This window comes from Bos grunniens, chromosome 21, assembly GCF_055505025.1.
Source record: "Bos grunniens cultivar Pamir isolate PY7600 chromosome 21, Bosgru_T2T1.0, whole genome shotgun sequence".
Classification (NCBI taxonomy): domain Eukaryota; kingdom Metazoa; phylum Chordata; class Mammalia; order Artiodactyla; family Bovidae; genus Bos; species Bos grunniens.
The window spans coordinates 9,370,031-9,393,002 of record NC_141185.1 but is presented as its reverse complement, the minus strand read 5'-3'; the positions used below and the strand labels follow the sequence as shown (position 1 = coordinate 9,393,002).

The 22,972-nt window shown below is 41.5% G+C and overlaps 2 protein-coding genes across 11 annotated transcripts in view; one reads left to right on the top strand and one right to left on the bottom strand.

Moving 5' to 3' along the window:
- The window catches only part of ATG2B (autophagy related 2B), an 81,361-nt gene extending 80,383 nt beyond the window's left edge, over positions 1–978 (bottom strand). For 6 of the 7 annotated variants that reach the window (XR_015149430.1, XR_015149431.1, XM_086363035.1 and 3 more), the window contains exon 1: positions 300–978. Coding sequence is in view for 5 of the 7 variants with exons in the window: in XM_086363035.1 (XP_086219161.1) it covers positions 300–461 (162 nt within the window). In the remaining 2 variants the exon portion in view is untranslated. The remainder of the gene's footprint in view (positions 1–299) is intronic. The other variant, XM_086363039.1, reaches the window with a different exon arrangement.
- On the top strand, positions 256–22,972 carry GSKIP (GSK3B interacting protein). 4 transcript variants are annotated; one of them, XM_086363057.1, is made up of 4 exons: positions 1,093–1,135; positions 10,963–11,117; positions 16,287–16,545; positions 21,081–22,972. In XM_086363057.1, exons 3-4 carry the CDS (start codon positions 16,288–16,290, stop codon positions 21,240–21,242), a joined length of 420 nt encoding a protein of 139 aa, XP_086219183.1. In that variant the 5' UTR covers positions 1,093–1,135; positions 10,963–11,117; position 16,287; the 3' UTR covers positions 21,243–22,972. The 4 variants fall into 4 exon arrangements, with proteins under 4 accessions (XP_086219185.1, XP_086219183.1, XP_086219182.1 ...); XM_086363059.1 differs by lacking the exons at positions 1,093–1,135; positions 10,963–11,117 and adding an exon at positions 256–462; XM_086363056.1 differs by lacking the exon at positions 10,963–11,117.

Genomic DNA, 22,972 nt, shown 5'->3' with positions numbered 1-22,972 from the left:
CTTTCAGCCAGCTTCACAGACCCCCCACCCCAAACCACGGATTCCACTGATTGCCACAGTGTGGACTCCATTACCTCTGCTAAGTTTCTGGAACACGTGATTTGGAAGGGCAAACTTGCTAGAAACGGACTGAACGACACTTGTTAACACATTTCTCGGAGTCCTACCCTACCTGGAGCCAAACAACACCCAGGGAGGGACGGAACGTCACACGTCCTCGATGACACTGGTTCAGATCGCCCTGAGGAGGAGACTGTGTCCCCCTCCCTCCACCCCGGCTGGCCGCCAGCACCTCTTACCCATTTGTCCAAGGGGACCTGAGCGAGGGACCCGGTGCCCTGGTACAGGTCCAGGCTGAGCTGCTCCAGGCTCAGCTTCTCCTGCAGGAAGTGGCCCAGGTACCTCTGCAGGAGGTACCGACAGGCCCTCTTCTTGATGGACTCCGAAAACGGCCAAGGCATGGTGAGGGCTGGCAGCTGGGCTGGCAGGGCAGCGGGCGGCTCCGGCCTGGGGGCTCCGGCCAGGCTCCGGCTCCAGGCCGCGGCGGGGGCAGCGGCGGCGTTGGTGGCGGCGCCTCGGATCCCGGGGCCGGCCTGCCCAGGCCTCGGCGAAGCCTAAGCCCGGGGAGGCCCCTCCATGCCCGTTCGGCTCCGAGCGTCCCTCAGGGCGACCCCATCGCCTGTGCGGCGCCGCTCGCGTTAGGCCTGGGGGGGACAAGTCGCGGAGGAGTCCCCGTTAGCCCCAAGCCCGGGGGGTTTTCCGAGGAGGGTCCTTGGCGGCAGTAGAGAAGGGTACAAGAGAGCACGCGGGGAGACGGCAGGGCCTAAGGCCACAGTGAGGTGGACACCTCCACAGCGCCCGCACGACGAATTTGTTGTCATCCGCGGGGCGCGCGCTCCCGGCTCTGGGACGCTCCCGGCGCGGCGCGTGCGCGAGACCCGGACAGCCGGCGCGCCGCCGGGCACAGGCGGAAGTGACGCCACACTGGGGGGCCAGGGAGGCGGGGAAAAGGGCCCGGAAGGGAGCAGTTCCGGCTCCGAGGGGGCGGGGCGAGGGCTGGGAGGGCAGGGGGCGGGGCCGCGGGTCGGTTCCAGACGCCGGGGGAGGGAGGAGACGAAGGACTTGGGGCGTGCAGGTGAGCGGGCTTGGGGCCGGCGGCGGGCGTCTGGCGACCGACCGACCGAGTGGGAGGGCTTCGGGGATGAGCCGAGGGCCTTCTGAGGGGGACGCAGCGCGGAGGACCAGGCCGTGAGGGGACGGCTTGCAGAAGGGGGTCCTGTGCCCGGGCTGAGGGGGCTCTGGGGACGGTTCTGGCCTGGGCCGTTCCCGCTCACCTTAGACTTGGACGCAGGAAACGGGCGCTCGGGGCGCCGCCGGTTCCCCGGGGAAGGGCTGCAGCCTCTCGGGAGCATCCCTGCCCCCCCCCCCACCCTACCCCCAGTTATTGACCGGTGTCCGTTGTCAGCAAGTTATTCGTCGCCCGCCTCGTCCAGGTATTGTTTTCCGAAGCTTCCTGTTCTCTACCGTCTTGTCTGGTGGCTTGCAGCTTCCAAAGCGCTTTATTCATCCCTCACCCAAAAACTTGAGTTTCCGAGGCGTTTGTGGGCAGAACCGCTTTCTCGGATCCATGCCAAAGCCTTCCGACCCCGCGGAGACCTGGGCAAAAGTACGTGTGCTGGTCTGGCAGTCTGCGCAATCGTGTTTCTGCCTTTTAGGAGGCAACTCCTGCAGAGGCGGAGCCGGCTCCCAACTTGGTCCACCCAGAGGAGGCCTGCGTGTGTCGGTCGGTATTCGGTGGCCCGAAAGCCAGGTGTCCCGGGTTAGAACCCTGTGCCCGGCGCCTGTTAGCCCGGCGTTTGTTCAGGAAGCTCCTTGAGCCGGCCACCGCCCGCCCTGTCTGAGTCCTTGCCAACTTTAAGCATGTTGTTGTTGTTCAGTCGCGTCCGACTCTTTGCGACCCCATGGACTGCAGCACGCCAGGGCTCCTTGTCCCTCACCATCTCCCGAAGTTTGCCCAAGTTCATGTCCATTGCATCGGTGATGCCATCCACTTCTCATCCTCTGACGCCCTCTTCTTAAGCGTGTTAGTAATATCTTATCTCCAGAGATTGTTAGGATGCTTAAACGATTTCCGTAGGGTCCCGATTGTTGTTGTTTAGTCGCTCCCGTCCCTCTCTCTTGCTACCCCATGGACTGCAGCACGCCAGGCTTCCCTGTCCATGGGATTCTCCAGGTAAGAATAGTAGAGTGGGTTGCCATCTCCTCCAGATCTTCCCGACCCAGAGATCGAACCCGCGTTGGCAGGTGGGTTCTTGACCACTGAGCCAAAATAATGGGAAGATACCCATTATTTTGATTTAAATCAGGAATAACAAGGAAAAATGTGTGGTCATGAGCACAGACTCAAGGAAGAACTGGAGGAAGTAAGATGAGCATGTAAAAATGAATGTATGAATTAAGAAACCAGGCTTGACACATGCAGTTTAATCAAGAATAGTAAATTAAACCCTTCTTTCCCTTTGCCAAGTTATGTCTTTATTGGTTATTCAGGTGGGGTAAATGAAATATCCTTTTAAAACTCAAGCAGTCTGGGGGCATCCCTGGTGGTTCAGTGACTAAGATTCCTTGGTCCGGGTGCAGGAGGCCTGGGTTCAATCCCTGGTCAGGAAGCTAAGGTCCCATGTGTGGCAACTAAGACCCAATGCAGCCAGATAAATAAATATCTTAAAAACTCAAGCAAACTGGATGTTTGTCTTATAACCTGTCAGAGGAAACTAATTGTATAAACTTACTGGAAAGTCTTGTGGGATTGTCACTAAGAGGTTCTAGTTTTCAGAGTGTAAAAAGTTTAATAAGTTATAAATTCTCTTAGAGGCCTGGTTTTGCTTAAATTATTTGGTATTTCAGAATCTATCACTTCATTAGAAGAGAGCTTAAAAGCTGGGATGGTTGCCTCAAGGCCTGCTTCAAGTAAGCTTTAGTAAATGATTGTAAATTTGCCATCACTTTGTTGATTTGTCCTGTCTGAGTTAAAAGGATCCTGGTTTCATTAATAAATACCAACTGTGGAAAGGAAAAAAAAAAGATTAGTGAATTAAGAATACTGGTTTAAGATTTTATTTACACATGGATAACTTTCACAATTGCCTTGAAAGTGAAAGTGAAGTTGCTCAGTCTTGTCCAACTCGTTGCGACCCCATGGACTGTAGCCTACCAGGCTCCTCAGTCCGTGGAATTTTCCAGGCAAAAGTACTGGATTGGGTTGCCATTTCCTTCTCCAGAGGATCTTCCCAACCCAGGGATTGAACGTGGGTCTCCCGCACTGCAGGCAGACAGGATAACTTTCACAATTGCCTTAGAAATACTAATGGAGCCCAGAAATGTTGGCAGGTGGGGAAAGCTCTGGTTCCCCTTCCACAACCATCTTTTCATTTGAGAACCATTGTGCTTTCCAGTGTGTGTAGGTGCTGGGATTCTAGTCCCCCGCATTCTCTGTAGATTTGTCCCACGCATTCTTTTCTTGGTAACTTCAGTTCTTTTGTTCTTTAGTTTTAAATGTTTGTTCAGGGTCCACTGAGTGAAAGTCTTCACAATCGGTGATGTGAAAAAGGTACAGAGGAATTCAGGGAGCTATGATCTGTAGTGAAGGGGTCATTCCTCTATTCAGTAAATATTTATCGATTGCCTACTGTGTGCCAGGGATTGTTCTAGGTGCTGGGGGGTACAGCGTTGACCAGATTAAGTCCCTGCCCTCGTGGAGTGCTTACATTTTATTGAAGGAGGGGGAAGCAAACAACAAATACATGCAGTAGTAAACACTATAGAAAAAAATAATATAAAGGAGAGGAGATAGGTTTGCCACTTTTATATAGGGAGTAAGGGAAGGCCTCTCTTGTTTAATAGGTGACATTTTGGCAGAGACTTAGAGAAAGCTGGGGAGCAAGGTGGGTGATGCCGGGAAGAGTTTTCTGGGCAGGGGGAATAGCGTGCAAGGCCCTATGGCAAGAGATGCTTAGCGAGCTCAAGGAACATCGGGAGGTAGTGAAGGAAAGAGGAGAAGCTGGAGGCTTGGGGGTGAGGGGGCAGTCTCTATAAGGACTTTGCCTTTTTACTCAGTCAGTGAATGGATTTGAGGAAAGAAGTGCCATAACCTGGCTAAAGTCTTCACGGATCATGCTGACTGCTGTGTTGAGAATAGACTTATATGGAGGTAAGAGGCCCACAGATGAAAAAGCAAGACCAGTTTGAAAGATATTGCAATGATTGAGGGCATCCCTTGTGGCTCAGCTGGTAAAGAATCTGCCTGCAATGAAGGAGACCTGGGTTCTATCCCAGGGTTGGGAAGATCCCCTGGAGAAGGGAACGGCTGCCCACTCCAGTATTCTGGCCTGGAGAATTCCATGGTCTGTATAAGTCCATGGGGTCGCAAGGAGTTGGACATGACTGAGAGACTTTCACTTCCCAGCAGAAGTGACAGTGGCTTGGGTGAGAGCTGTAGAAGTGAAGATGGGAAAAAAACAGTTGGATTCTGGATATATTTGAAAGATAAGAAACTGTACTTATGAATAATTCTAATGCTTCCCATAAAAGCGGAGTAAACAAAATAATATGAAAGTGCAGGAGCCCGCCTGACAGGGAGTCAAGATTTGGGGAGGTTTGAACCAGACTTTTGATGAATGGACAGAGTTTACTTTTTCAAGTTGAAATGTTAAATAATTGATTTCTTTTTGGAATATAGAATTACATTCAGACTGTCCACAGAATGTGTGAAATTTCAAATATCAGAAAAGGAAAATAAAAACTGGGAGATTTTGTAAAAACAAACATACTGTCTTAAGAGTGTTAAGTGTGTTGCTGGGTCCGTTTTATGCTTCCTAGGAGAAATTCAGCATAAATTATTAAGGTTCAAGATCTGTCGTTAATTCTACCTCTAGCTCAAATAGGGTACAAACTCATCCTAACAGCGTTTTATGTTTTATCAAAGACAAAGAACTATCACAAAATGTTAACAGTTAATCATTAATTAAGTGAGGGTGATGAAAGTAATTAGCAACCAAACATTGTAATGACAGGTCAGAGGCTACATACCAGAGGCTGAATGGTTATGACAAAAAAATCATCCTTGCAAGGAATCCATGTTAACATGTAAAATAAAAGCTGAGATGATTTTGGCCTTTTAAGACTTGTGCCTGCGGTGACAGGAGTAAGATGGTAGTGTTCCATGTCACATGCTTCTCAGAGCCACAAGAGGCCAAAGCCGTAGCCACTTCACATACTATAAAGAGCCCTGAAAGTGGAAATGATAGTCCATCAATCGTGTCCGAGTCTTTTGTGATCAGGCTCTGTGGAATTCTCCAGGCAAGAATACTGGAGCGGGTTGCCATTCCCTTCTCTAGGGGATCTTCCCAACCTAGGGATTGAACCCAGATCTCCTGCACTGCAGGCAGATTCTTTTTTTTTTTTTTAAATTTTATTTTATTTTTAAACTTTACATAATTGTATTAGTTTTGCCAAATATCAAAATGAATCCACCACAGGTATACATGTGTTCCCCATCCTGAACCCTCCGCCCTCCTCCCTCCCCATACCATCCCTCTGGGTCGTCCCAGTGCACTAGCCCCAAGCATCCAGTATCGTGTATCGAACCTGGACTGGCAACTCGTTTCTTATATGATATTTTACATGTTTCAATGTCATTCTCCCAAATCTTCCCACCCTCTCCCTCTCCCACAGAGAGACACTGATGCAGGCAGATTCTTTACCGAATGAGCTACCAGGGAAGCCCAAGGAGCCCTGAACTTGGAGTCAAAGAGCTTAGGTCAAAGGTCAGCCTTGGGACGTCACTGGTGGTCCAGTAGCTAAGACTCCAAGCTCCCAGTGTGGAGGGCCCAGGTATGGTCCTGGTCAGAGAACTCGATCCCACATGCTGCGACTAGAACCTGCGCAGCCAAATAAATATTTTTATTTTTTTAAAAAGGTCAATCTTTCTTCTTTAAAGATATGTAAGTACTTTTATTTTTAATGTATAATAGTTAACAGATAATATTTCTTGCTTAATGTGCCCAGTACCATGCCAAGCGCTTTCCGCATAGTCACTTATTTAGCTCTGTCAGGATCCCTTTAAGGTAGTTGCTCCTTTTGGCTTCATTTTAGGGAGGAGGAATGTGTGACTAGAGGGATTAAGATCTTTCCCCAAGTCTCCGAACAAGTGACAGGGCTGAGATTCCAGCCCTGATCAGTCTGTTCAGAAGAGCCCTTTAAACATCACACCATGTGGCCACTTCTTGTTCACAAGAGGATTTTTCCAGACTGTGACGTGTGAGACAAATAAACGTACAGTTGACCGTTGAGCAACACTGTGGTTAGGAACACCAACCCTCCCAAAATTCAAAATTCACCCATAACTTAAATCAGTTCTCTAAATATACAATGCACATTCACCAGTTCACTTAGCACAGATTATGTAGTACTGTGGTATTTATTATTGAAAATAAATCTGCACGTAAGTAGACATGTGCAATTCAAACCTGTGTTGTTCAAGGGTCAACTGTGATCATGATTAAGATATTACATTCTAGCCCTCAGCTGACTGTTGTAATGGCAACTGGAAAATCAAACTTTCTTTCAAAATGTAAGTTTCATGTCTATACACTGCCTTGAAATCCTTCTGGCTCTGTTCTTTGATTATGCTGTATGTATGACTCTTTCTAGGCCCGTTCTTTTGCCATCAAGGAAAAATCTACAGTCTGTTGCTGGCTCTTTGATGCTGTAAATTTGAGATGAAACAAAGTCTACTGAATTAAGAAGTGGAGAATAAAGAACTTTGTGATCTTGATATCTTGGTTTTAGATATCTTGATAACTAGTTTCATGAGTTTTCCCCAAACTGCTAACACAGCCCCCAAATTATACCAACGGATGAAGTAAGAGCTGGTTCCTAAATAATTTATGTATGATGTTATAAGGAATCATTTGGAAACTTTATGCAAGGTGATGCAATGTACCAGATTAAAATGCCCGTAAGGTATTCCAATTTTTGAAGGTGCTGGCAACAGAATATTGCCCAGAGTCTGGTAGACAGCCAGATTTTAAATGGAAAACAAAGAGGTTTTCTATTTCTCTATCTCTTTAGATATAAATCTCTTTTAGTTAGAATGTACCTTATATTAAATATAGTACCAATCCTCTATATAACCTAGAGGGTTATATAAAAACAAAAAGCTAGTTCCCAGTGTTATCTTGGTTTTGGTGGTTACGCATTCATTTTTTAGTCTTTTCTTAGAAATCTCATTTAGTTTCTGGTTTTGAAGGAAAGGTTGTTTATGGGGTTGTAGTTTGGTTGCTTATTTACAGTTTAAAAAAACTTCTCCAGGAGTGTACTTCTCGTTGCCAGATGGAATTCTGCCTGATTCATGAGCTGCCTAATTAAATTAAATCTCGAGAGAAAAAAAAAACTTCTCAAATGAACACTATGTATTTCTTTACCCTCACCTTCTTCCTTAATCAGCTGAAGCACTCGGCTTGATTTTTATTATGACTAGGTTGTGTATGTGCGTCTTTGTTGAAAGTAGGGTGCAGAGTAATTTTATAAATGAGTGTATAAATGGAAAATAAGCTGTTTTTATCTAAATTACAAGTACTGTGCATTAGTAATGCTGCAAGTGATACTGATTTAAATTTTTTAATTTCAAAATAAACATCTCAGAGCTCTTGAAAACATTAAATGTTATGTGTTATGGAAAATAAAGGTTAAACTAGCTTTGTTGTTATTGTTTAGTTGCTAAATCTTTCTGACTGTTTGCAATCCCATGGACTGTAGCCTGCCAAGCTCCTCTATCCATGGAATTTCTCAGGCAAGAATCCTGAAGAATGTTGCCACTACCTTCTCCGGGGGATCTTCCTGACCCAGGGATTGACCCGTGTCTCCTGCATTGGCAGGCGAATTCATTACCCTGAGCCACCAGGGAAGCCCAACCTAAAGAGGACATGGCTTGAAACTGCCATTTGCTTTAAAATTTAGGCAATTTTGCATCAAACTTCATAATATTGTTACTTTAACAGTGATAACATATTTCCAGAAGTGTCTACCATGTTTATCCTGTAGCTTTTTGCCCAGTGTCATGGAGCTAACTTAAGTACTATAGCTTGAAAAGCAGAAAGTACTTTTTCTTTGGTTTATTCATCCAGAAAGTATTCATTGAAGACCTGCTTTATGCCAGACACTGTGCTCATGATAGTCATACCACAGACCTCCATTTGCCATGAAGTATGATATGTACAGAAAGGAAGCAGGATATAGTGGTTAACTCCACCTTAAGATCAGATAGAGAATCCTAAAATACATGTGTCAGAGCTGAATTTGGAAGGATTAAAAAGTCTTAAAGCAGTGTTAAAATACAGTTTTTTAAGTAAAATAGTATGGGTCTTATACAAATATATAGTAAGCATGTGTCAAAAATGTAATTAACTCATTGATGAAACAACAAACAATATGGTAAAGTTGATTCAAAGTCATATAAGAGAGACGAAAATCAATGAAAGAACTGATGAAATAAGACTGCAGGGGCTTCCCTGGAAGTGGCTAAGATTCCGAGCTCCTGATGCAGGGGGCCTGGGTTCAATCCCTGGTCAGGGAACTAGATCCCACATGCCACAATTAGGGTTTGCATGCCATACCTAAAACCCAGTACAGCCAAATAAATAAAATTTTTAAAAAAAGATTGCAAAATTAGCTCAAAACTGGGTAATAGGATTCTACATCTGGCTAAGATAAAGTGACAGGGACCAGATTTACGCTTCCACCTGAATCAAAACAGTGAGCAGAAATAATGTGAAACAATGGTCTTAAGATTTTGGACGTTAAGCAGCAAAGGACAGTGATGCCTGGAGAGAATGTCTAAGCATGGCCTTGGGAGGAGAAGCCCAGGTAGAACCCAGGGGTCTACTTGAATTGAAGATATGAAGCTAGGAGTCCAGGAAGGCCAGGCAGCTGGGAAAGAGTATTAGATGGTAGAGAGCTTCTTAGTGAGTGCCATGGATATGTACAGAGGATCCCTTCCAGTCTGCAGCTAAACACACTGATCAACAACTAGGTGTGAAGAAGCTACCCAAAAGAATTAGAGGAATTTTCACAGTTCAAACAGGACCAGCGATAGTTCCAGTTCCTCTCACCCAGAATGAAAAAAAATGTCATAATTCATAGACCATCAGGTAGAGTACCCAAAAAGGTTTTACCACCACAGTGGGGAAAAAATTAACCAGAGACTAAATCAGTTTTGCTGCTGCTTTAAAAAGCCTAAAAGCAGAACCTGAAAGGATCAAGCTTTTCACAGATGACTGCATCCCAGAGCAATGCTCAATAATATTTATAGGAATAAAAAAATATATCCAGCAAATACAAGGTAAAATCCGTGAAGTCTGGCATCCAGTCAAAAAATATCAGGCGTGTAAAGAGCAGTATACAACCCATAGCAACTAGAAAAACTATCAGTTGAAACTAACCCAGAAATATCCATGACATTAAAACATTTATTACAATTATTCCATATATTCAAAAAATAGAGAAAAGATTGAACAAATTAAGAAGAGACATGGAAATTGTGTTTTTTAAAAAGGACCCAAGTAGAAGAGATTAGATACTGCAAAAAAAAAAAAAGAAAAGAATGTGAATACATGGCAATAGAAACTGTTCAAAGTGAAACACAAAGAGGAAAAGAGAGTAAAAAATAAGCACAGATAAAAATAAATTAAAAAAAAAATAGCAACTAAGAAGTTAATTCTAAATAAAAGAACAGTTGAAGATATTATAAGTTAAAGATGTATATTGTAAACTCTAAAGCAACCACCAAAAACATTCAAAAGTTAAAAGCCATCAATAGGTTTAAAATAGAATCCTAAAAAGTGATCAGTTCAAAAGTAGAAAAATAAGAAAAGGAAATAAGGTACAGGTGGGACAGATAGAGAACAGCAAAAGAGATAGTAACCGCATCAATCATAGTAATCATACTAAACATAAATGGTCTAAACAGTCCAATTAAAAGTAGAGTTATCAGTTTGAAAAAGCAAGACCAAACTATTTGTTGCTTATAGGAAACCTACTTTAAAGACACCACTCTTCCCGTTGTCAAGAGCTTAAAACAGCCAATTATATAAAAATCAAATTCTGTTGTTTTAGGCATTAGCTCCCTCTCAAATTGGGCCATTCACATTTACTATTCCCTTAGCATTTTCCTTGTTGTAGACTACCTAAGTTAGTCTCCTTACAGTTCCTGGCACTCCCTGGATTTTGCTTATGCATTGTTCCCTCTGAAGAATCCCTCACAACTCTCAAGTCTTCTCTGCCTATTAATATCTCTTTATCTGTGCCCATTCAAGCCCAGTTTTGACTGACCTCTTTCGTGAGTCAAGCTCCATAGTAACTAACAATTATGTAGTAAATCATGGAATGTCAGAGCTCTCAAAAACAGTCAAGAATTTCCTGTTCATTCCCCCTTGTTCTATAAACAAGAACACCATGAATCCTTTGAGGTTGTATGGCCAGCCCAAGTTTATACATGTTTAGTGGTAAGTTTGTAGTAGAACCAAGGCATGTCATTGTGTTCTCTAATTATACATTTCTTATGTTATAATTATGTTGCATGTATATGGCATTAATATTTGTGTACATATTTGATGTGCTTGTCATATATCCCAAATGAGGCTGTAAACTATCAGTGAACATAATTAATCTTCTAAGGCTTAGAAAAATGCTGGATACATAGAGTCTAAATTGACAAGAATTAAAAACTAGAAGTAATTCATTAGTTTTTACCATTTGAAACACTGGTGCTTAATTTCCCTCTATAGAATAGCTAAGATAGATTTTCTAATATGCTTGTTTCCAAATTTTGCTACTCATATATAAAATAAGCTGAATTTAGTACCTTATGTCTATTGATTTTTTTCAACAATGTCAATCCTAAAGGAAATCAACCCTGAATAGTCATTGGAAGGACTGATACTGAAGCTGAAGCTCCAATACTTTGGCCACCTGATGTGAAGAGCCGACTCATTGGAAAAGACCCTGGTGCTGGGAAAGACTGAAGGCAGAAGGAGAAGGGGACGACAGAGGATGAGATGGTTGGATGGCATCACTGACTTAATGGACATGAATCTGAGCAAACTCTGGGACATAGTGGACAGAGGAGCCTGGCATGCTGCATTCCATGGGGTCACAGAGTCAGACAGGACTTAGCAACTGAACAACAACAAATTCATTATGTTATCCACAAGTATTCACAGAGGTCTAGTCCTGTGCTACCTGATACAGTAGCCACTGGCTTTTTAAATTTAAATGAATGAAAATTAAATAAAATTTGAAATTCAGTTCCTCAGTCACTCTAGCAAGACTTCAAGTGAGTAGAAGCCATATATGCCTGGTAGCTACTGTGTTGGACAGCACAGGTAAAGAACTCAAAACATAGAAATATGAATTTAAAGAGAAGGTAAAAATATGAAATTTTTGAAATTTTCATATGTAAATATGAAATGTGAAACTTTTTACCTTCTCTTTAAATCCATATTTCTATGTTTTGATAGGCTAATTGTAGTAGTAAATATAAATAAAAATACATATAATGAGGTACCTGCTCAAAATACTTTTAGTTACTGGGATGCATAATCAAAATGTAGAAACTTCTTCTCTAGTGCCCCATCCATAAGGCTCCCTGCTGCGCTTCCATGGCTCCTGTCATCACACACTGAGTTCATGCTTTTTGGCTCTCTGTTCACTCTAGAGAGGATCTGGTTGGATGAGCCAGTCACCGTCCAAATCAGATGATTGAACAGAGCTCCTGATTCAGGACAATTCATAAACCCCTTACAAGCCTCAAAATGTTGCCCTTAAGTAAAACAGGCATCCCCAGTACGTTTCTCTGTGATTATGGTGCTGGAGTTAACAGAATACAGGTCATGAAACCTGTGAGTAAGGAACCTTCCCAAAGAAGGCAGTGGACTGGACAGGTACTCCTTTTGAAAGTAACTTACGACTGTTCCAAAAAGGAAAGTCAGAAAAGGAAGATTCTTTGCCTACCTGTATACTCCTTTCCCTGCTTATAGGATATGGACAATGATAGGCAGATTAATGACGACCCCCCCTCCCCAAAGATGTCCACGTCCTAGTCCCCGGAAACTGTGACTTACTACTTGCTGTGACAAGAGGAACTTTGTAGTTCCTTAACCCTAAGCCTCGGAAAAGGCAATGGCAACCCACTCCAGTACTCTTGCCTGGGAAATCCCATGGACAGAGGAGCCTGGTAGGCTACAGTCCTTGGGGTCGCTAAGAGTCGGACAGGACTAAGCGACTTCACTTTCACTTTTCACTCTCATGCATTGGAGAAGGAAATGGCAACCCACTCCAGTGTTGTTGCCTGGAGAATCCCAAGAATAGAGCCTGGTGGGCTCCCATCTATGGGGTCGCACAGAGTTGGACAGGACTGAAGCGACTTAGCAGCAGCAGCAGCAGCAGCACCAACCCTAAGCCTCGGCTGGGGAAATATGCTGGATGTTCAGCTGGGCCCAATATAAAAGGGAGTACAGGAGAAAATGGAGATATGACCACAGGACCAGAGACTGAAGTGATGTGCTCTGAAAGTGGAGGAAGGGACCATAAGCCAAGAAATGCAGGTGGCTTCTAGAAGCTAGAAAGGCAAGGAAACAGATTCTCCCCCGAAGGCTCCAGAAAGACTGCAGCCCTGCTAACACTTTGATTTTAGATTTCACACTTCCAGAATCCAAGGACAATTTGTATTTTAAGTCACTAAGTTTGTGGTAATTTGTTACAGCAGCAATAGGAAACTAATATACATGTTGATACTCACATTCTACAAAGCTTTCACTAAGCACTTTCTACATAACAGGCACAAAAATATCAGGGTTCCTTTTTTAAAAAATATTTAAAAAATTTTATTTATTGGCTGTGCTGGGTCGTCGTTGCCGAGCAGGCTTTCTTTAGTTGTGGCCAACAGTGGCTTCTCTCTAGTTGTGGTGCATGGGTTTCTCATTGTGGTGGCTTCACTGTGCAGCACGGGCTCTATGCACACAGGCTTCAGTAGTTGAGGTGCGTGGACTCAGTAGCTGTGGCTCCTGGGCTCTAGAGCACAGGCTCGGTACTCGTGGCACCCGAGCATAGTTGCTCCGTGGCTTGTGGGGTCTTCCCGGATCAGGGATCAAACCCCAGTCTCTTGCATTGGCAGGCTGATGCTTTACCACTGAGCTACCAGGGAAGCCCAGGGCTCTGTTTTTTGGGTTTTTTTTTTAAACCTCTTTGTAAAGCTGATGAAGTGCTGGGTTATGAGTGCTTTTCATTTGGGGGAGGCTCCTAATTCAGTGTGCTTTCAGTTGCCAGTAAAGTAACAGGAATTTATTGGCTGCACAGACTGAAAAGTGCGAAGACTGGGCAGCATCCAGGGCTCTGGCTTCATTTCTCTGTGCATCTCTTGCCTCTGTTCTCTCCCCATTGTCAGCATCATCCTCAGATTTCCCTCGTCTTGGGGTGTGTACCAGGAGCAGCCGGGCCCGGGTGCTGCCAACTATTCTGCATGAAAGTGACTGGGAAGATTTCTGTGTGTTAAGTTCAGGACAGTCTTCAAATGGGATTGGGGTCAATCTTGCTCAAATTTCTTGGTTACTCTACTCAGTAGGAGAAGGGGAGGTATTATAATTCCACTTGGAAAATCTGGGTACTATTTGGAAGGGGAAATGATATTGATGAATAATCAAAAGCTTGTCATGACCAACAAAAGATAATTGTAATAATACCTTAAAATAATGATAGCTTAAAATGTTATTAACTTATATAATGCTTCAGTATGAAAATCTATTGATTTATATGTACCATCGAAAGTTCTGGATATGTCTGCTCTTTTATGCATCATTCAGAAGCATTTCAGAGAAACATCTAAGTTACAGTCTTGGGAAAGGTGTCTTTCTCTTTTTTTGCCCCCTTGGTGCTAAGTACTCCACAACAGTTTGATGACCTGCTTTACTGGCCTGTGAGGATTTCTTACATTCTAGTACTGGAGTCTTCAGCTTTCCGTGTCCTCGTGGTCCTAGTTGCGATGAATTAGACTCTTTAAAAGCTTGGTTGTTGTCAAGCTTTCTCATGTAAACATCCTTTTCATGTAAGTTGTTATTTCTGACATCTGTAATTGAGATACTTGATTGCTTGAGCAAAATAAAGATGTCTGGCATTCAGGATGTTGAGAGATTTATAGTAGACAGGCATGTTTCAAAATCTTCAAACCTGACTTTGTGGGGAAAAAAAAAAATGGGCTCATTTCTTATACGTAAAGCCAAGTAAAATATTAAGGAATATAATGATTATTTCTAGAGAAGGGAGAGATTTTTAGAAAATCAAATATTTTCACTTTCATATGTAGTAAGTCAATGTGAGATTTCAGTTATCTGACAAATTCCTCTAGCAATAATTGATAAATTTATAATTGTATTGTTAGTGACTAATTCTGTCAAGTGTTGTGGGAAACAAGATAAAGGGCCAGTTACAACATATCATTACTTGAAATAGAGTTGAAGGATTATATTATTTGTGCATTTGCTAAGTAGTTTTTTGAAATAGCTTCATATAGTTTATCATAAACTGTCTTTAGCAAATAGTTTTGACTTTTATAATATGCAAATAACCTGCAGTTTTAGAAACTCTAGTCCCTTAAGAGGTTTGCTAATAATTCAGAGCATTGGCCTGACAGTAGAATCACCCAGAAACTCTGAAAAAATACCCAGAAATATCTCCCAGAGGTTTTGATTCAGTTTTCTCTGAGATGGGGTTTCTGCCACAGTTGAGAACCACTAATTTTGAACACTACAGAAGTAGAGCACAAGTTGGTAACTTTAGGAAAAGGGATGGAATTTGTAAAGTAATAGACAAACAGTACAAGTAAATGTTCATAGCAAGTTGAAGAGTCGTCCTACAGTTAGGACAGTGGATGCTTAATCCATATAGAAAAATAAAATCTTAATTTACTTTCATAAAGTCTACTGGTAAAAAGAAATTATATCTTATTCTGAAAAGCTGTTTTTACATTCCAAAGCAGTTTCACATTCACTTATTCATATATTTCGAATTTTTAACAGTCCTCAACTGTTCCACTAGTCACAGAAGAGAGAGGCAGAAGCAGACTGGCAATAATATTGGATCAAATTAACACAGGAAATAATATTTTTGAAAGTATAATATATGAGCCAATTCAAGCAAACAGTAAAAAAAAAAAAAAAGTAGTTATTCAATAAGTGGTGTTGGGACAGTAGGCTATCCACTTGGAAAATAAAAGCTATACAGAATAAATTCCAGACCAATCAGAGAGTTAACTATAGAGATAGAGAATGAGAATTCAGAAGATGATGATTTAGAGGGCTTTAAAATATAATCATGGAATGGGGCAGGTTGCTTCTTAGGCAAAACCCCAAATCCAGAAGTCACAAAAGGAACTATTGAGTGTCCTGTAGTAGGTAAAGACTTAAGCTCTGACTTAAGGCAACTTTAGTTCATTACCATTTCTGTTTTGTTTTGTTTTTTCACAGCTATATGATCTTGGAACTAAAAATATACCATAAAAAATAACTTTAAATAAAATCTTATAAATACCCCAAAAGTTGTTTAATCAAGGAAATGCATATTCAAACAATGAGACATCATTCTTTGTCTCTCATACTGGCAAATATTAAAAAGAGTCAGAAAGGGTGCCGTGAAAAAGAACTCAGTCCCTCGTACTCTGTTGGTGGAGTATCAATCATGCAGCCTTTTTTGAAGGTGAATCAGCAGTATCTATCGAAGGTTAAAATGAGCATGTACTTTGACTCAGCAATCCAGTTCTAAACATCCTTCACATTTATAAAGAAATAGGTACTAAGATTTTTACATTGGCATTGTTTGAAATAGCTAAAAGCAGTCCAGTTCTAAACATCCTTCTCATTCATAAACATAGGTACTAAGATTTTTACACTGGCATTGTTTGAAATAGCTAAAAATTAATATTCTGAATTCTTACCAATATGGGGTTAACCTTTTGGGAAGAAGTGGAGAAGATTTTTTTTTTTTTTAACCTATAAGTATCTGTAGTTGTGCTATGAAAAACTACTGAAAATGGTTTTAGGCAATATTTTTCCTAAAAATTGTTAGCTCATTATGATGTTTTCTAATAAATGGCAGTTGCAAGGCACAACTGCTTTTTAATCAAACATTAACGTGTGAATATCTTTTTATAAGCCTGTTTCATACCCCGTTTTCTGCAGAATGGAAACAGACTGTAATCCCATGGAGCTGAGCGGCGTGTCAGGATTTGAAGAAGAAGCTGAGCTTAATGGCTTTGAAGGAACTGATATGAAAGACATGAGGCTGGAAGCCGAAGCAGTTGTAAATGATGTTCTCTTTGCTGTTAACACCATGTTTGTCTCAAAAACCCTGCGCTGTGCAGACGATGTGGCCTATATCAATGTGGAAACAAGAGAAAGGAACAGATACTGCCTGGAGCTCACTGAAGCAGGGCTCAGGGTAAGTCCCTTTTCCCTTTAGAAAGAAAAAATCTTTACCACTTGATCCAAAAGGTTCGGGAATCAGGGAATGAGAAAGAGTTTTAGGTGAGAACTTGACACCCAGTAGTTTCCAAGATTTTTTTTTTTTAAGAGAGTTTTTTTTTCTTCCCCCCTAGGAATTTTTTTATTAACTCTGAAGTCTTTCAGTCAACATAAGAATAGATTTTTTTGGGGGGGGAGGGGGGAACAGATTTGATTCTGAGTATTTTGTTATAATTGTCTTCCCCCGAATAAACAGATTTCTTATCTCTTGCTAAGCATGTCTACCAGAATTATGCATTCTCTGCACTGGATGAATTTTTCAGTCATTGTGTTGAATCTTTTTCCACCTCCTATAAATATCTCTTCTACTAAAACAACATACTAGAAGGAATTCCCTGGTGGTCCAGTGGTTAGGACTCCACCCTTTCACTGCTGGGGGCTCGGATTTGATCCCTGGTCAGGGAAGTAAGATCACACAAGCTGCTCAGCCATGCATAGAGAAATAGATAGATCATACTTGACTCCGCCATTCACTAGCTGTTAGATCAGAATTAAGTCACAGCAGAATGCTCTGCCTCCAAATTTCCAAGAATAAATTTCCATTTATTACATGTAAGCTTTTCTAGGCAGAACGACCTCTCTGCATCCTTTAAACCAGAATCCTGACTTTAGAATAATAGAAAGCACTACCTGAGAATAACTTTTTATTAAAATTTTTTTTAATTTTAACCTGTGGAACAAAGGAATGAACATTAGAAATGTCTAGTTTAATGTTGCTGCAGCTGCTGCTAAGTCGCTTCAGTCGTGTCCGATTCGGCGACCCCATAGACGGCAGCCCACCAGGCCCCGCCGTCCCTGGGATTCTCTAGGGAAGAACACTGGAGTGGGTTGCCATTTCCTCCTCCAATACTAATGTCTATTTAACTTTACTAATTAACCTTGGGAATTCCCCACACAGTCCTGTGGTTAGGACTCAGTGATTTCATAGCTAAATTCAACCTCTGGTCAGGAGCTAAGATCCTGCAAGTCACACAGTACATCCTAAATAAACAAATAGCCTCGAGCTTGGTCAGAAATCTCTGACTTTTCCGTTTCTAAATCCATTAAGAGTAGTTCTCCCAAAGTTGCACAGGATCATGAAGTAGTAGAGCACATGGTTTAAGCAAGTAAGAATGTCATGTGATACATTAAACAAGCATGTGAACATCTCTTTATTTCACTGGATTCGGTTTCCCTAAGATGTGTGTGAGTCACATGTTCTGTGTGTCCCCTGGTGGAGGCTCACTTACGTTGAAAGCCGAGTTGTAACTACTCTCATGTCCCACACAACTGCATCTTGGCTTTGAGAATAATCCTGGAATTAACTAATCTTTATGCTTCCCTTCCTAAATCCCTAAATTTGTACCCCAAACTTGCAGTGTTTAGAAGTGGACCTTAAATAGAAATAGGCAAAGCAAAAGTAGAAATAAATAACCCTAGGTAAATTAATTTTCTCTGACGCTGTTTAATTCTGGTAAGGTAGGAAAGGTTTTATTGACAGTTAGAAATCTTTGTGAATTAGTGACCTTGGGTGAGTCAGTCAGCCTGAGTCCCTGCTTCTTTATCTGTGACTTGGAGATTTAAAACAAAAACTGAAAAAAGATTTGGGGGATGTTATGTGAATAAAGTGTGCACAAAGATCTGGGTCAGTTATAAAACCTGGCATGTAGGTACTCAAATATTTATTTTTTTCTGTCTGATTCAGTTGACATTTATTGAGTAACTATCCTGTGTCGGAAATTAGACATCAAACCATGTAAATAAGACATGATCCCTGTTCCCAGGAAGACCACAGATACCAGGCATAAGAGAGGAACAAACAAAATCATAGTATGCTGTAGACTGGACTGAGACAGAGTGTGCATGGGTTCACAGTGGTGCAGTTCATCTTCCTTAGGTGTCTGCCTCTGCTTTTCATTAGAAACAACAGCACTGCTTCTGTTTCTAGCATAAACATCCATCTCCTATGGCTTGAGTAGATGTCATAAAAATTTAGAGTTTGAGGAATTCACAGGCTTTAGTGAAGTCAGCAAATCCGACGTTGATTTTGCCCTACACTGTGCTGGTGAACCAGGGTATAGGTCTTATAATCTTGTTGGAAAAAAAGCTTTAGCTGTGTTTAAAGGAAAAAACAAACAGGAAAAACACACACACAGGATAGCATTGCCTTTTATCTCACAGAATTGAGCAGATAAGTCATGTATTAGTAACATGAAAGTGGCATTTCAGATAACTAATTATAAACCAGAATTAAAACTGTAAGTAAATTTTAGAATTCTTTATTTAAAAAAAAAAGCCCAAATCACATAAATAGTGATAAAAGTATGAACTAATAGGGACTTCCCTCATGGTCCAGTCCACTTGCCAGTGCAGGGGACACAGGTTCCATCCCTCATCCAACAGGATTCCTTATGCCATGGGACAACTAAGCCCATGTCCCACAACTATTGAACCAGTGTGCTCCAACTACTGGAGCCCAGGAGCCCTAGAGCGTGTGCTCTGCAACAAGAGAAGCCACCGCAATGAGAAGCCTGCTTACTGCAACTGGAGAGTAGCCACTGCTGACTGCAGCTGGAGAAAACACACTTACAGCAGTGAAGACTCAGCACCGTCATACATAAATAATTTTTTTTAATAAGAATAAAAAAGCCCCATGGTATTATAATTATTAATTATAGTAAATATAATTATTATAGTGCCTTTATAAAAGGCCCTCAGTATATGTAGAATTATGTAGAAACATGTTTTAGACTATGAAAATGAAATACTGTTTTTGTATAGCTTTTTCAACTCTTTCTGTATTTTCAGGATCAGTTCAGTTCAGTCACTCAGTCGCGTCCAACTCTTTGTGACCCCATGAATCGCAGCACACCAGGCCTCCCTGTCCATTACCAACTCCTGGAGTTCATTCAAACTCATGTCCATCGAGTTGGTGATGCCATCCAGCCATCTCATCCTCTGTCATCCCCTTCTCCTCTGCCCCCAATCCCTCCCAGCATCAGAGTCTTTTCCAATGAGTCAACTCTTCGCATGAGGTGGCCAAAGTATTGGATTTTCAGCTTTAGCATCAGTCCTTCCAATAAACACCCAGGATTGATTTCCTTTAGAATGGACTGGTTGTATCTCCTTGCAGTCCAAGGGACTCTCAAGAGTCTTCTCCAACACCACAGTTCAGAAGCATCAATTTGGCGCTCAGCTTTCTTTATAGTCCAACTCTCACATCCATACATGACCACTGGAAAAACTATAACCTTGACTAGACGGACCTTTGTTGGCAAAGTAATGTCTCTGCTTTTTAATGTGCTATCTGAGAAGGCAATGGCACCCCACTCCAGTACTGTTGCCTGGAAAATCCCATGGATGGAGGAGCCTGGTAGGCTGCAGTCCATTGGGTCGCTAAGAGTCAGACACGACTGAGTGACTTCACTTTCACTTTCTACTTTCATGCATTGGAGAAGGAAATGGCAACCCACTCCAGTGTTCTTGCCTGGAGAATCCCATGGACAGAGAAGCCTGGTAGGCTGCAGTCCATTGGGTCGCACAGAGTCGGACACAACTGAAGCGACTTGGCAGCAGGCAATGGCACCCCACTCCAGTACTCTTGCCTGGAAAATCCCATGGATGGAGGAGCCTGGTAGGCTGCAGTCCATGGGGTCGCTAAGAGTCAGACACGACTGAGCGACTTCACTTTCACTTTTCACTTTCATGCACTAGAGAAGGAAATGGCAAGCCACTCCAGTGTTCTTGCCTGGAGAACCCCAGGGACGGGGCAGCCTGGTGAGCTGCCGTCTATGGGGTCACACAGAGTCGGACAGGATTGCAGCAACTTAGCAGCAGCAGCAGCAGCAGCAGGTTGGTCATAACTTTCCTTCCAATGAGTAAGTGTCTTTTAATTTCATAGCTGCAGTCACTATCTGCAGTGATTTTGGAGCCCAAAAAATGAAGTCTGACACTGTTTCCCCATCTATTTCCTATGAAGTGATGGGACCAGATGCCATGATCTTAGTTTTCTGAATGTTGAGCTTTAAGCCAGTTTTTTCACTCTCCTCTTTCACCTTCATCAAGAGGCATTTTAGTCATAAATGCCTTCTCATAAATGACCTTGTCAGTCATAAGGGTGGAGTCATCTGCATATCTGAGGTTATTGATATTTCTCCCGGCAATCTTGATTCCAGCTTGTGCTTCTTCCAGACCAGCGTTTCTCATGATTTTCAGGATCAAGAGTGGGTAAATCAAACCTTTTAATTTTTGAGGAAAAAAATGGTAGAGCATTTTGCTGGTGATGTTCCTTATGTTATAAATTGCTTAAATATTATAGGTTGAATGGATATTTAAAATATGTGTATTCTAACTATTGATTGAGAAATGCATAATGTCATTAGAGAACGACTCATGTAAAAACTTGTGTTTTTTTTGCTTTCTGTACCAAGATGAAATCTGATTATTTAATTCACTGTTGCATTTTTCTCATAGGTGGTAGGGTATGCTTTCGACCAGGTGGACGATCATTTACAGACTCCCTACCACGAAACAGTCTACTCCCTGTTGGATACGCTCAGCCCTGCGTACCGGGAAGCATTTGGAAATGCGCTTCTTCAAAGACTGGAAGCTTTGAAAAGAGAGGGACAGTCATGACTAAGCTTTTTCCTGTTAGAGGGCGCTGCTGCTGGTACACAAGGTTGACATACAGCTTGAAACTGCTGCATATGGTCATAGCAGAAAATGCATCTTTGATTTTGTATCTTATTTTTTTTTGCTTCACATGTAGGCTTTTGATTGATGATTGATCAATGAATTGTCTTTATTAGTTTCTGATTCATTTAGGAAATAGAAATCCTAAGGTCACTTCTGTGACACCATCATTAAGACATTCAGATTTCTTCATATAGTATCTCTGCATTTCAGAAACCTAAGCAGTATTTCATTAGCTTATTACAGGACTTTGAGGCTGCCAGCGCTCTCTCTTACCTAGGAAATTCTAGATTTGCACAGTAATAGAGGAAATAAAATGATCTAACTTCAGACTTTGATTCAGCTCGCTAAATCAGGGGTTTACTACTAGCTCAGACTAACTTTGTAGTAATTATCTTGCTACTAGCCTTATTGGAAACAAATTATCAACTAGTTTCCCTGGCACAAATTTTTAAATTCACTGCTTCATTGAATCTATTTATATTATTAATATGGACTGATAAAAATGAGTTCATTATATATTACGTAGCTAGTATTTACATGAAAAACAAGTACTGAAATAGTACTGTATTCCTTGTTTGCAACAGCCAGCCAACGAAGAGGACAAACCGTTAGCAAATGAATGTAACAATTACTTGTTTCCAAGATATTTAAGCACATAAACAAATACAGGAACAGGCTCCATTCTCTTCCTAACAAAAAGCATCTTCAGCGTGTGTGATTTAAAAGAAAGGAGATTCTGATTTCCTAGAAAATGATATTTTGGCCTGTGTTGATTCTTATTATGAATGTTTGTTTACATGATGTACAGTATATATTCAGAAAGTATTTTTGCTTCAGCGTTTACTTTCTATGATGTAGTGCTTTGGTATTCCCACAGCACCCCTCCTTCCCAACAGATGTACAGTGTTCTGTCTCGATGCAAAATCTACAATGTCACATGAGCGCGTTGTATAGGTTTGAAACCAAAGGATGAGTGAAGCATTCAGAGACTTACTATTTGAAAAAGGGAGACTCTGTATTTTATATTTTATTACAGGTACTAATATTTATAATAAACTATACCATGCTGCTACATCTTTTCAAGTACATGTTGAATATTAAGAATTGGGAAGTTGTTTTTTTAATACTAGTCAAAGCAGCAGCTATACAAATGTTGAACTAAAATTCTGCATCTGGACATACCTTCATAATTTGTCATTTGAAGACTTTTATAAATCATTATTAAACAATAGTATTTTAGACTCTTGAAGATCATGTAGACCAGAGCAAGTTTAAAGTTTGGTTTGGGTCATTATTCATTGTCAGAGTTCATTGGAATGCTTAAATTATGTTTGACAAATGAATATTCATCCTCAGCTTTATTTTCACATGCTTAAGTGTTTGGGTAATGAAGTCTAACTTCAGCTTGAACTTTCTCATGCTTAATCTCAGGCTAAATGTAAAGGGTATTTGTACAGTTTGAATAAAATTCTGTTTACTAATTTTGAGTTAAGTATGGAGAAAAGTGATTGTATGTTTAAAGTTGAAAGTGTTCATTTTGTGATAAATATTTGATTCCAAGAGCTTCCATTTTTGAATTTGATGTTCCATTTCATTGTGAAGTGATTATTACTATGAAAGAGCAACAGAGAGAGAAGACATTAATAAAACTACAGATATTAAAACCTCCA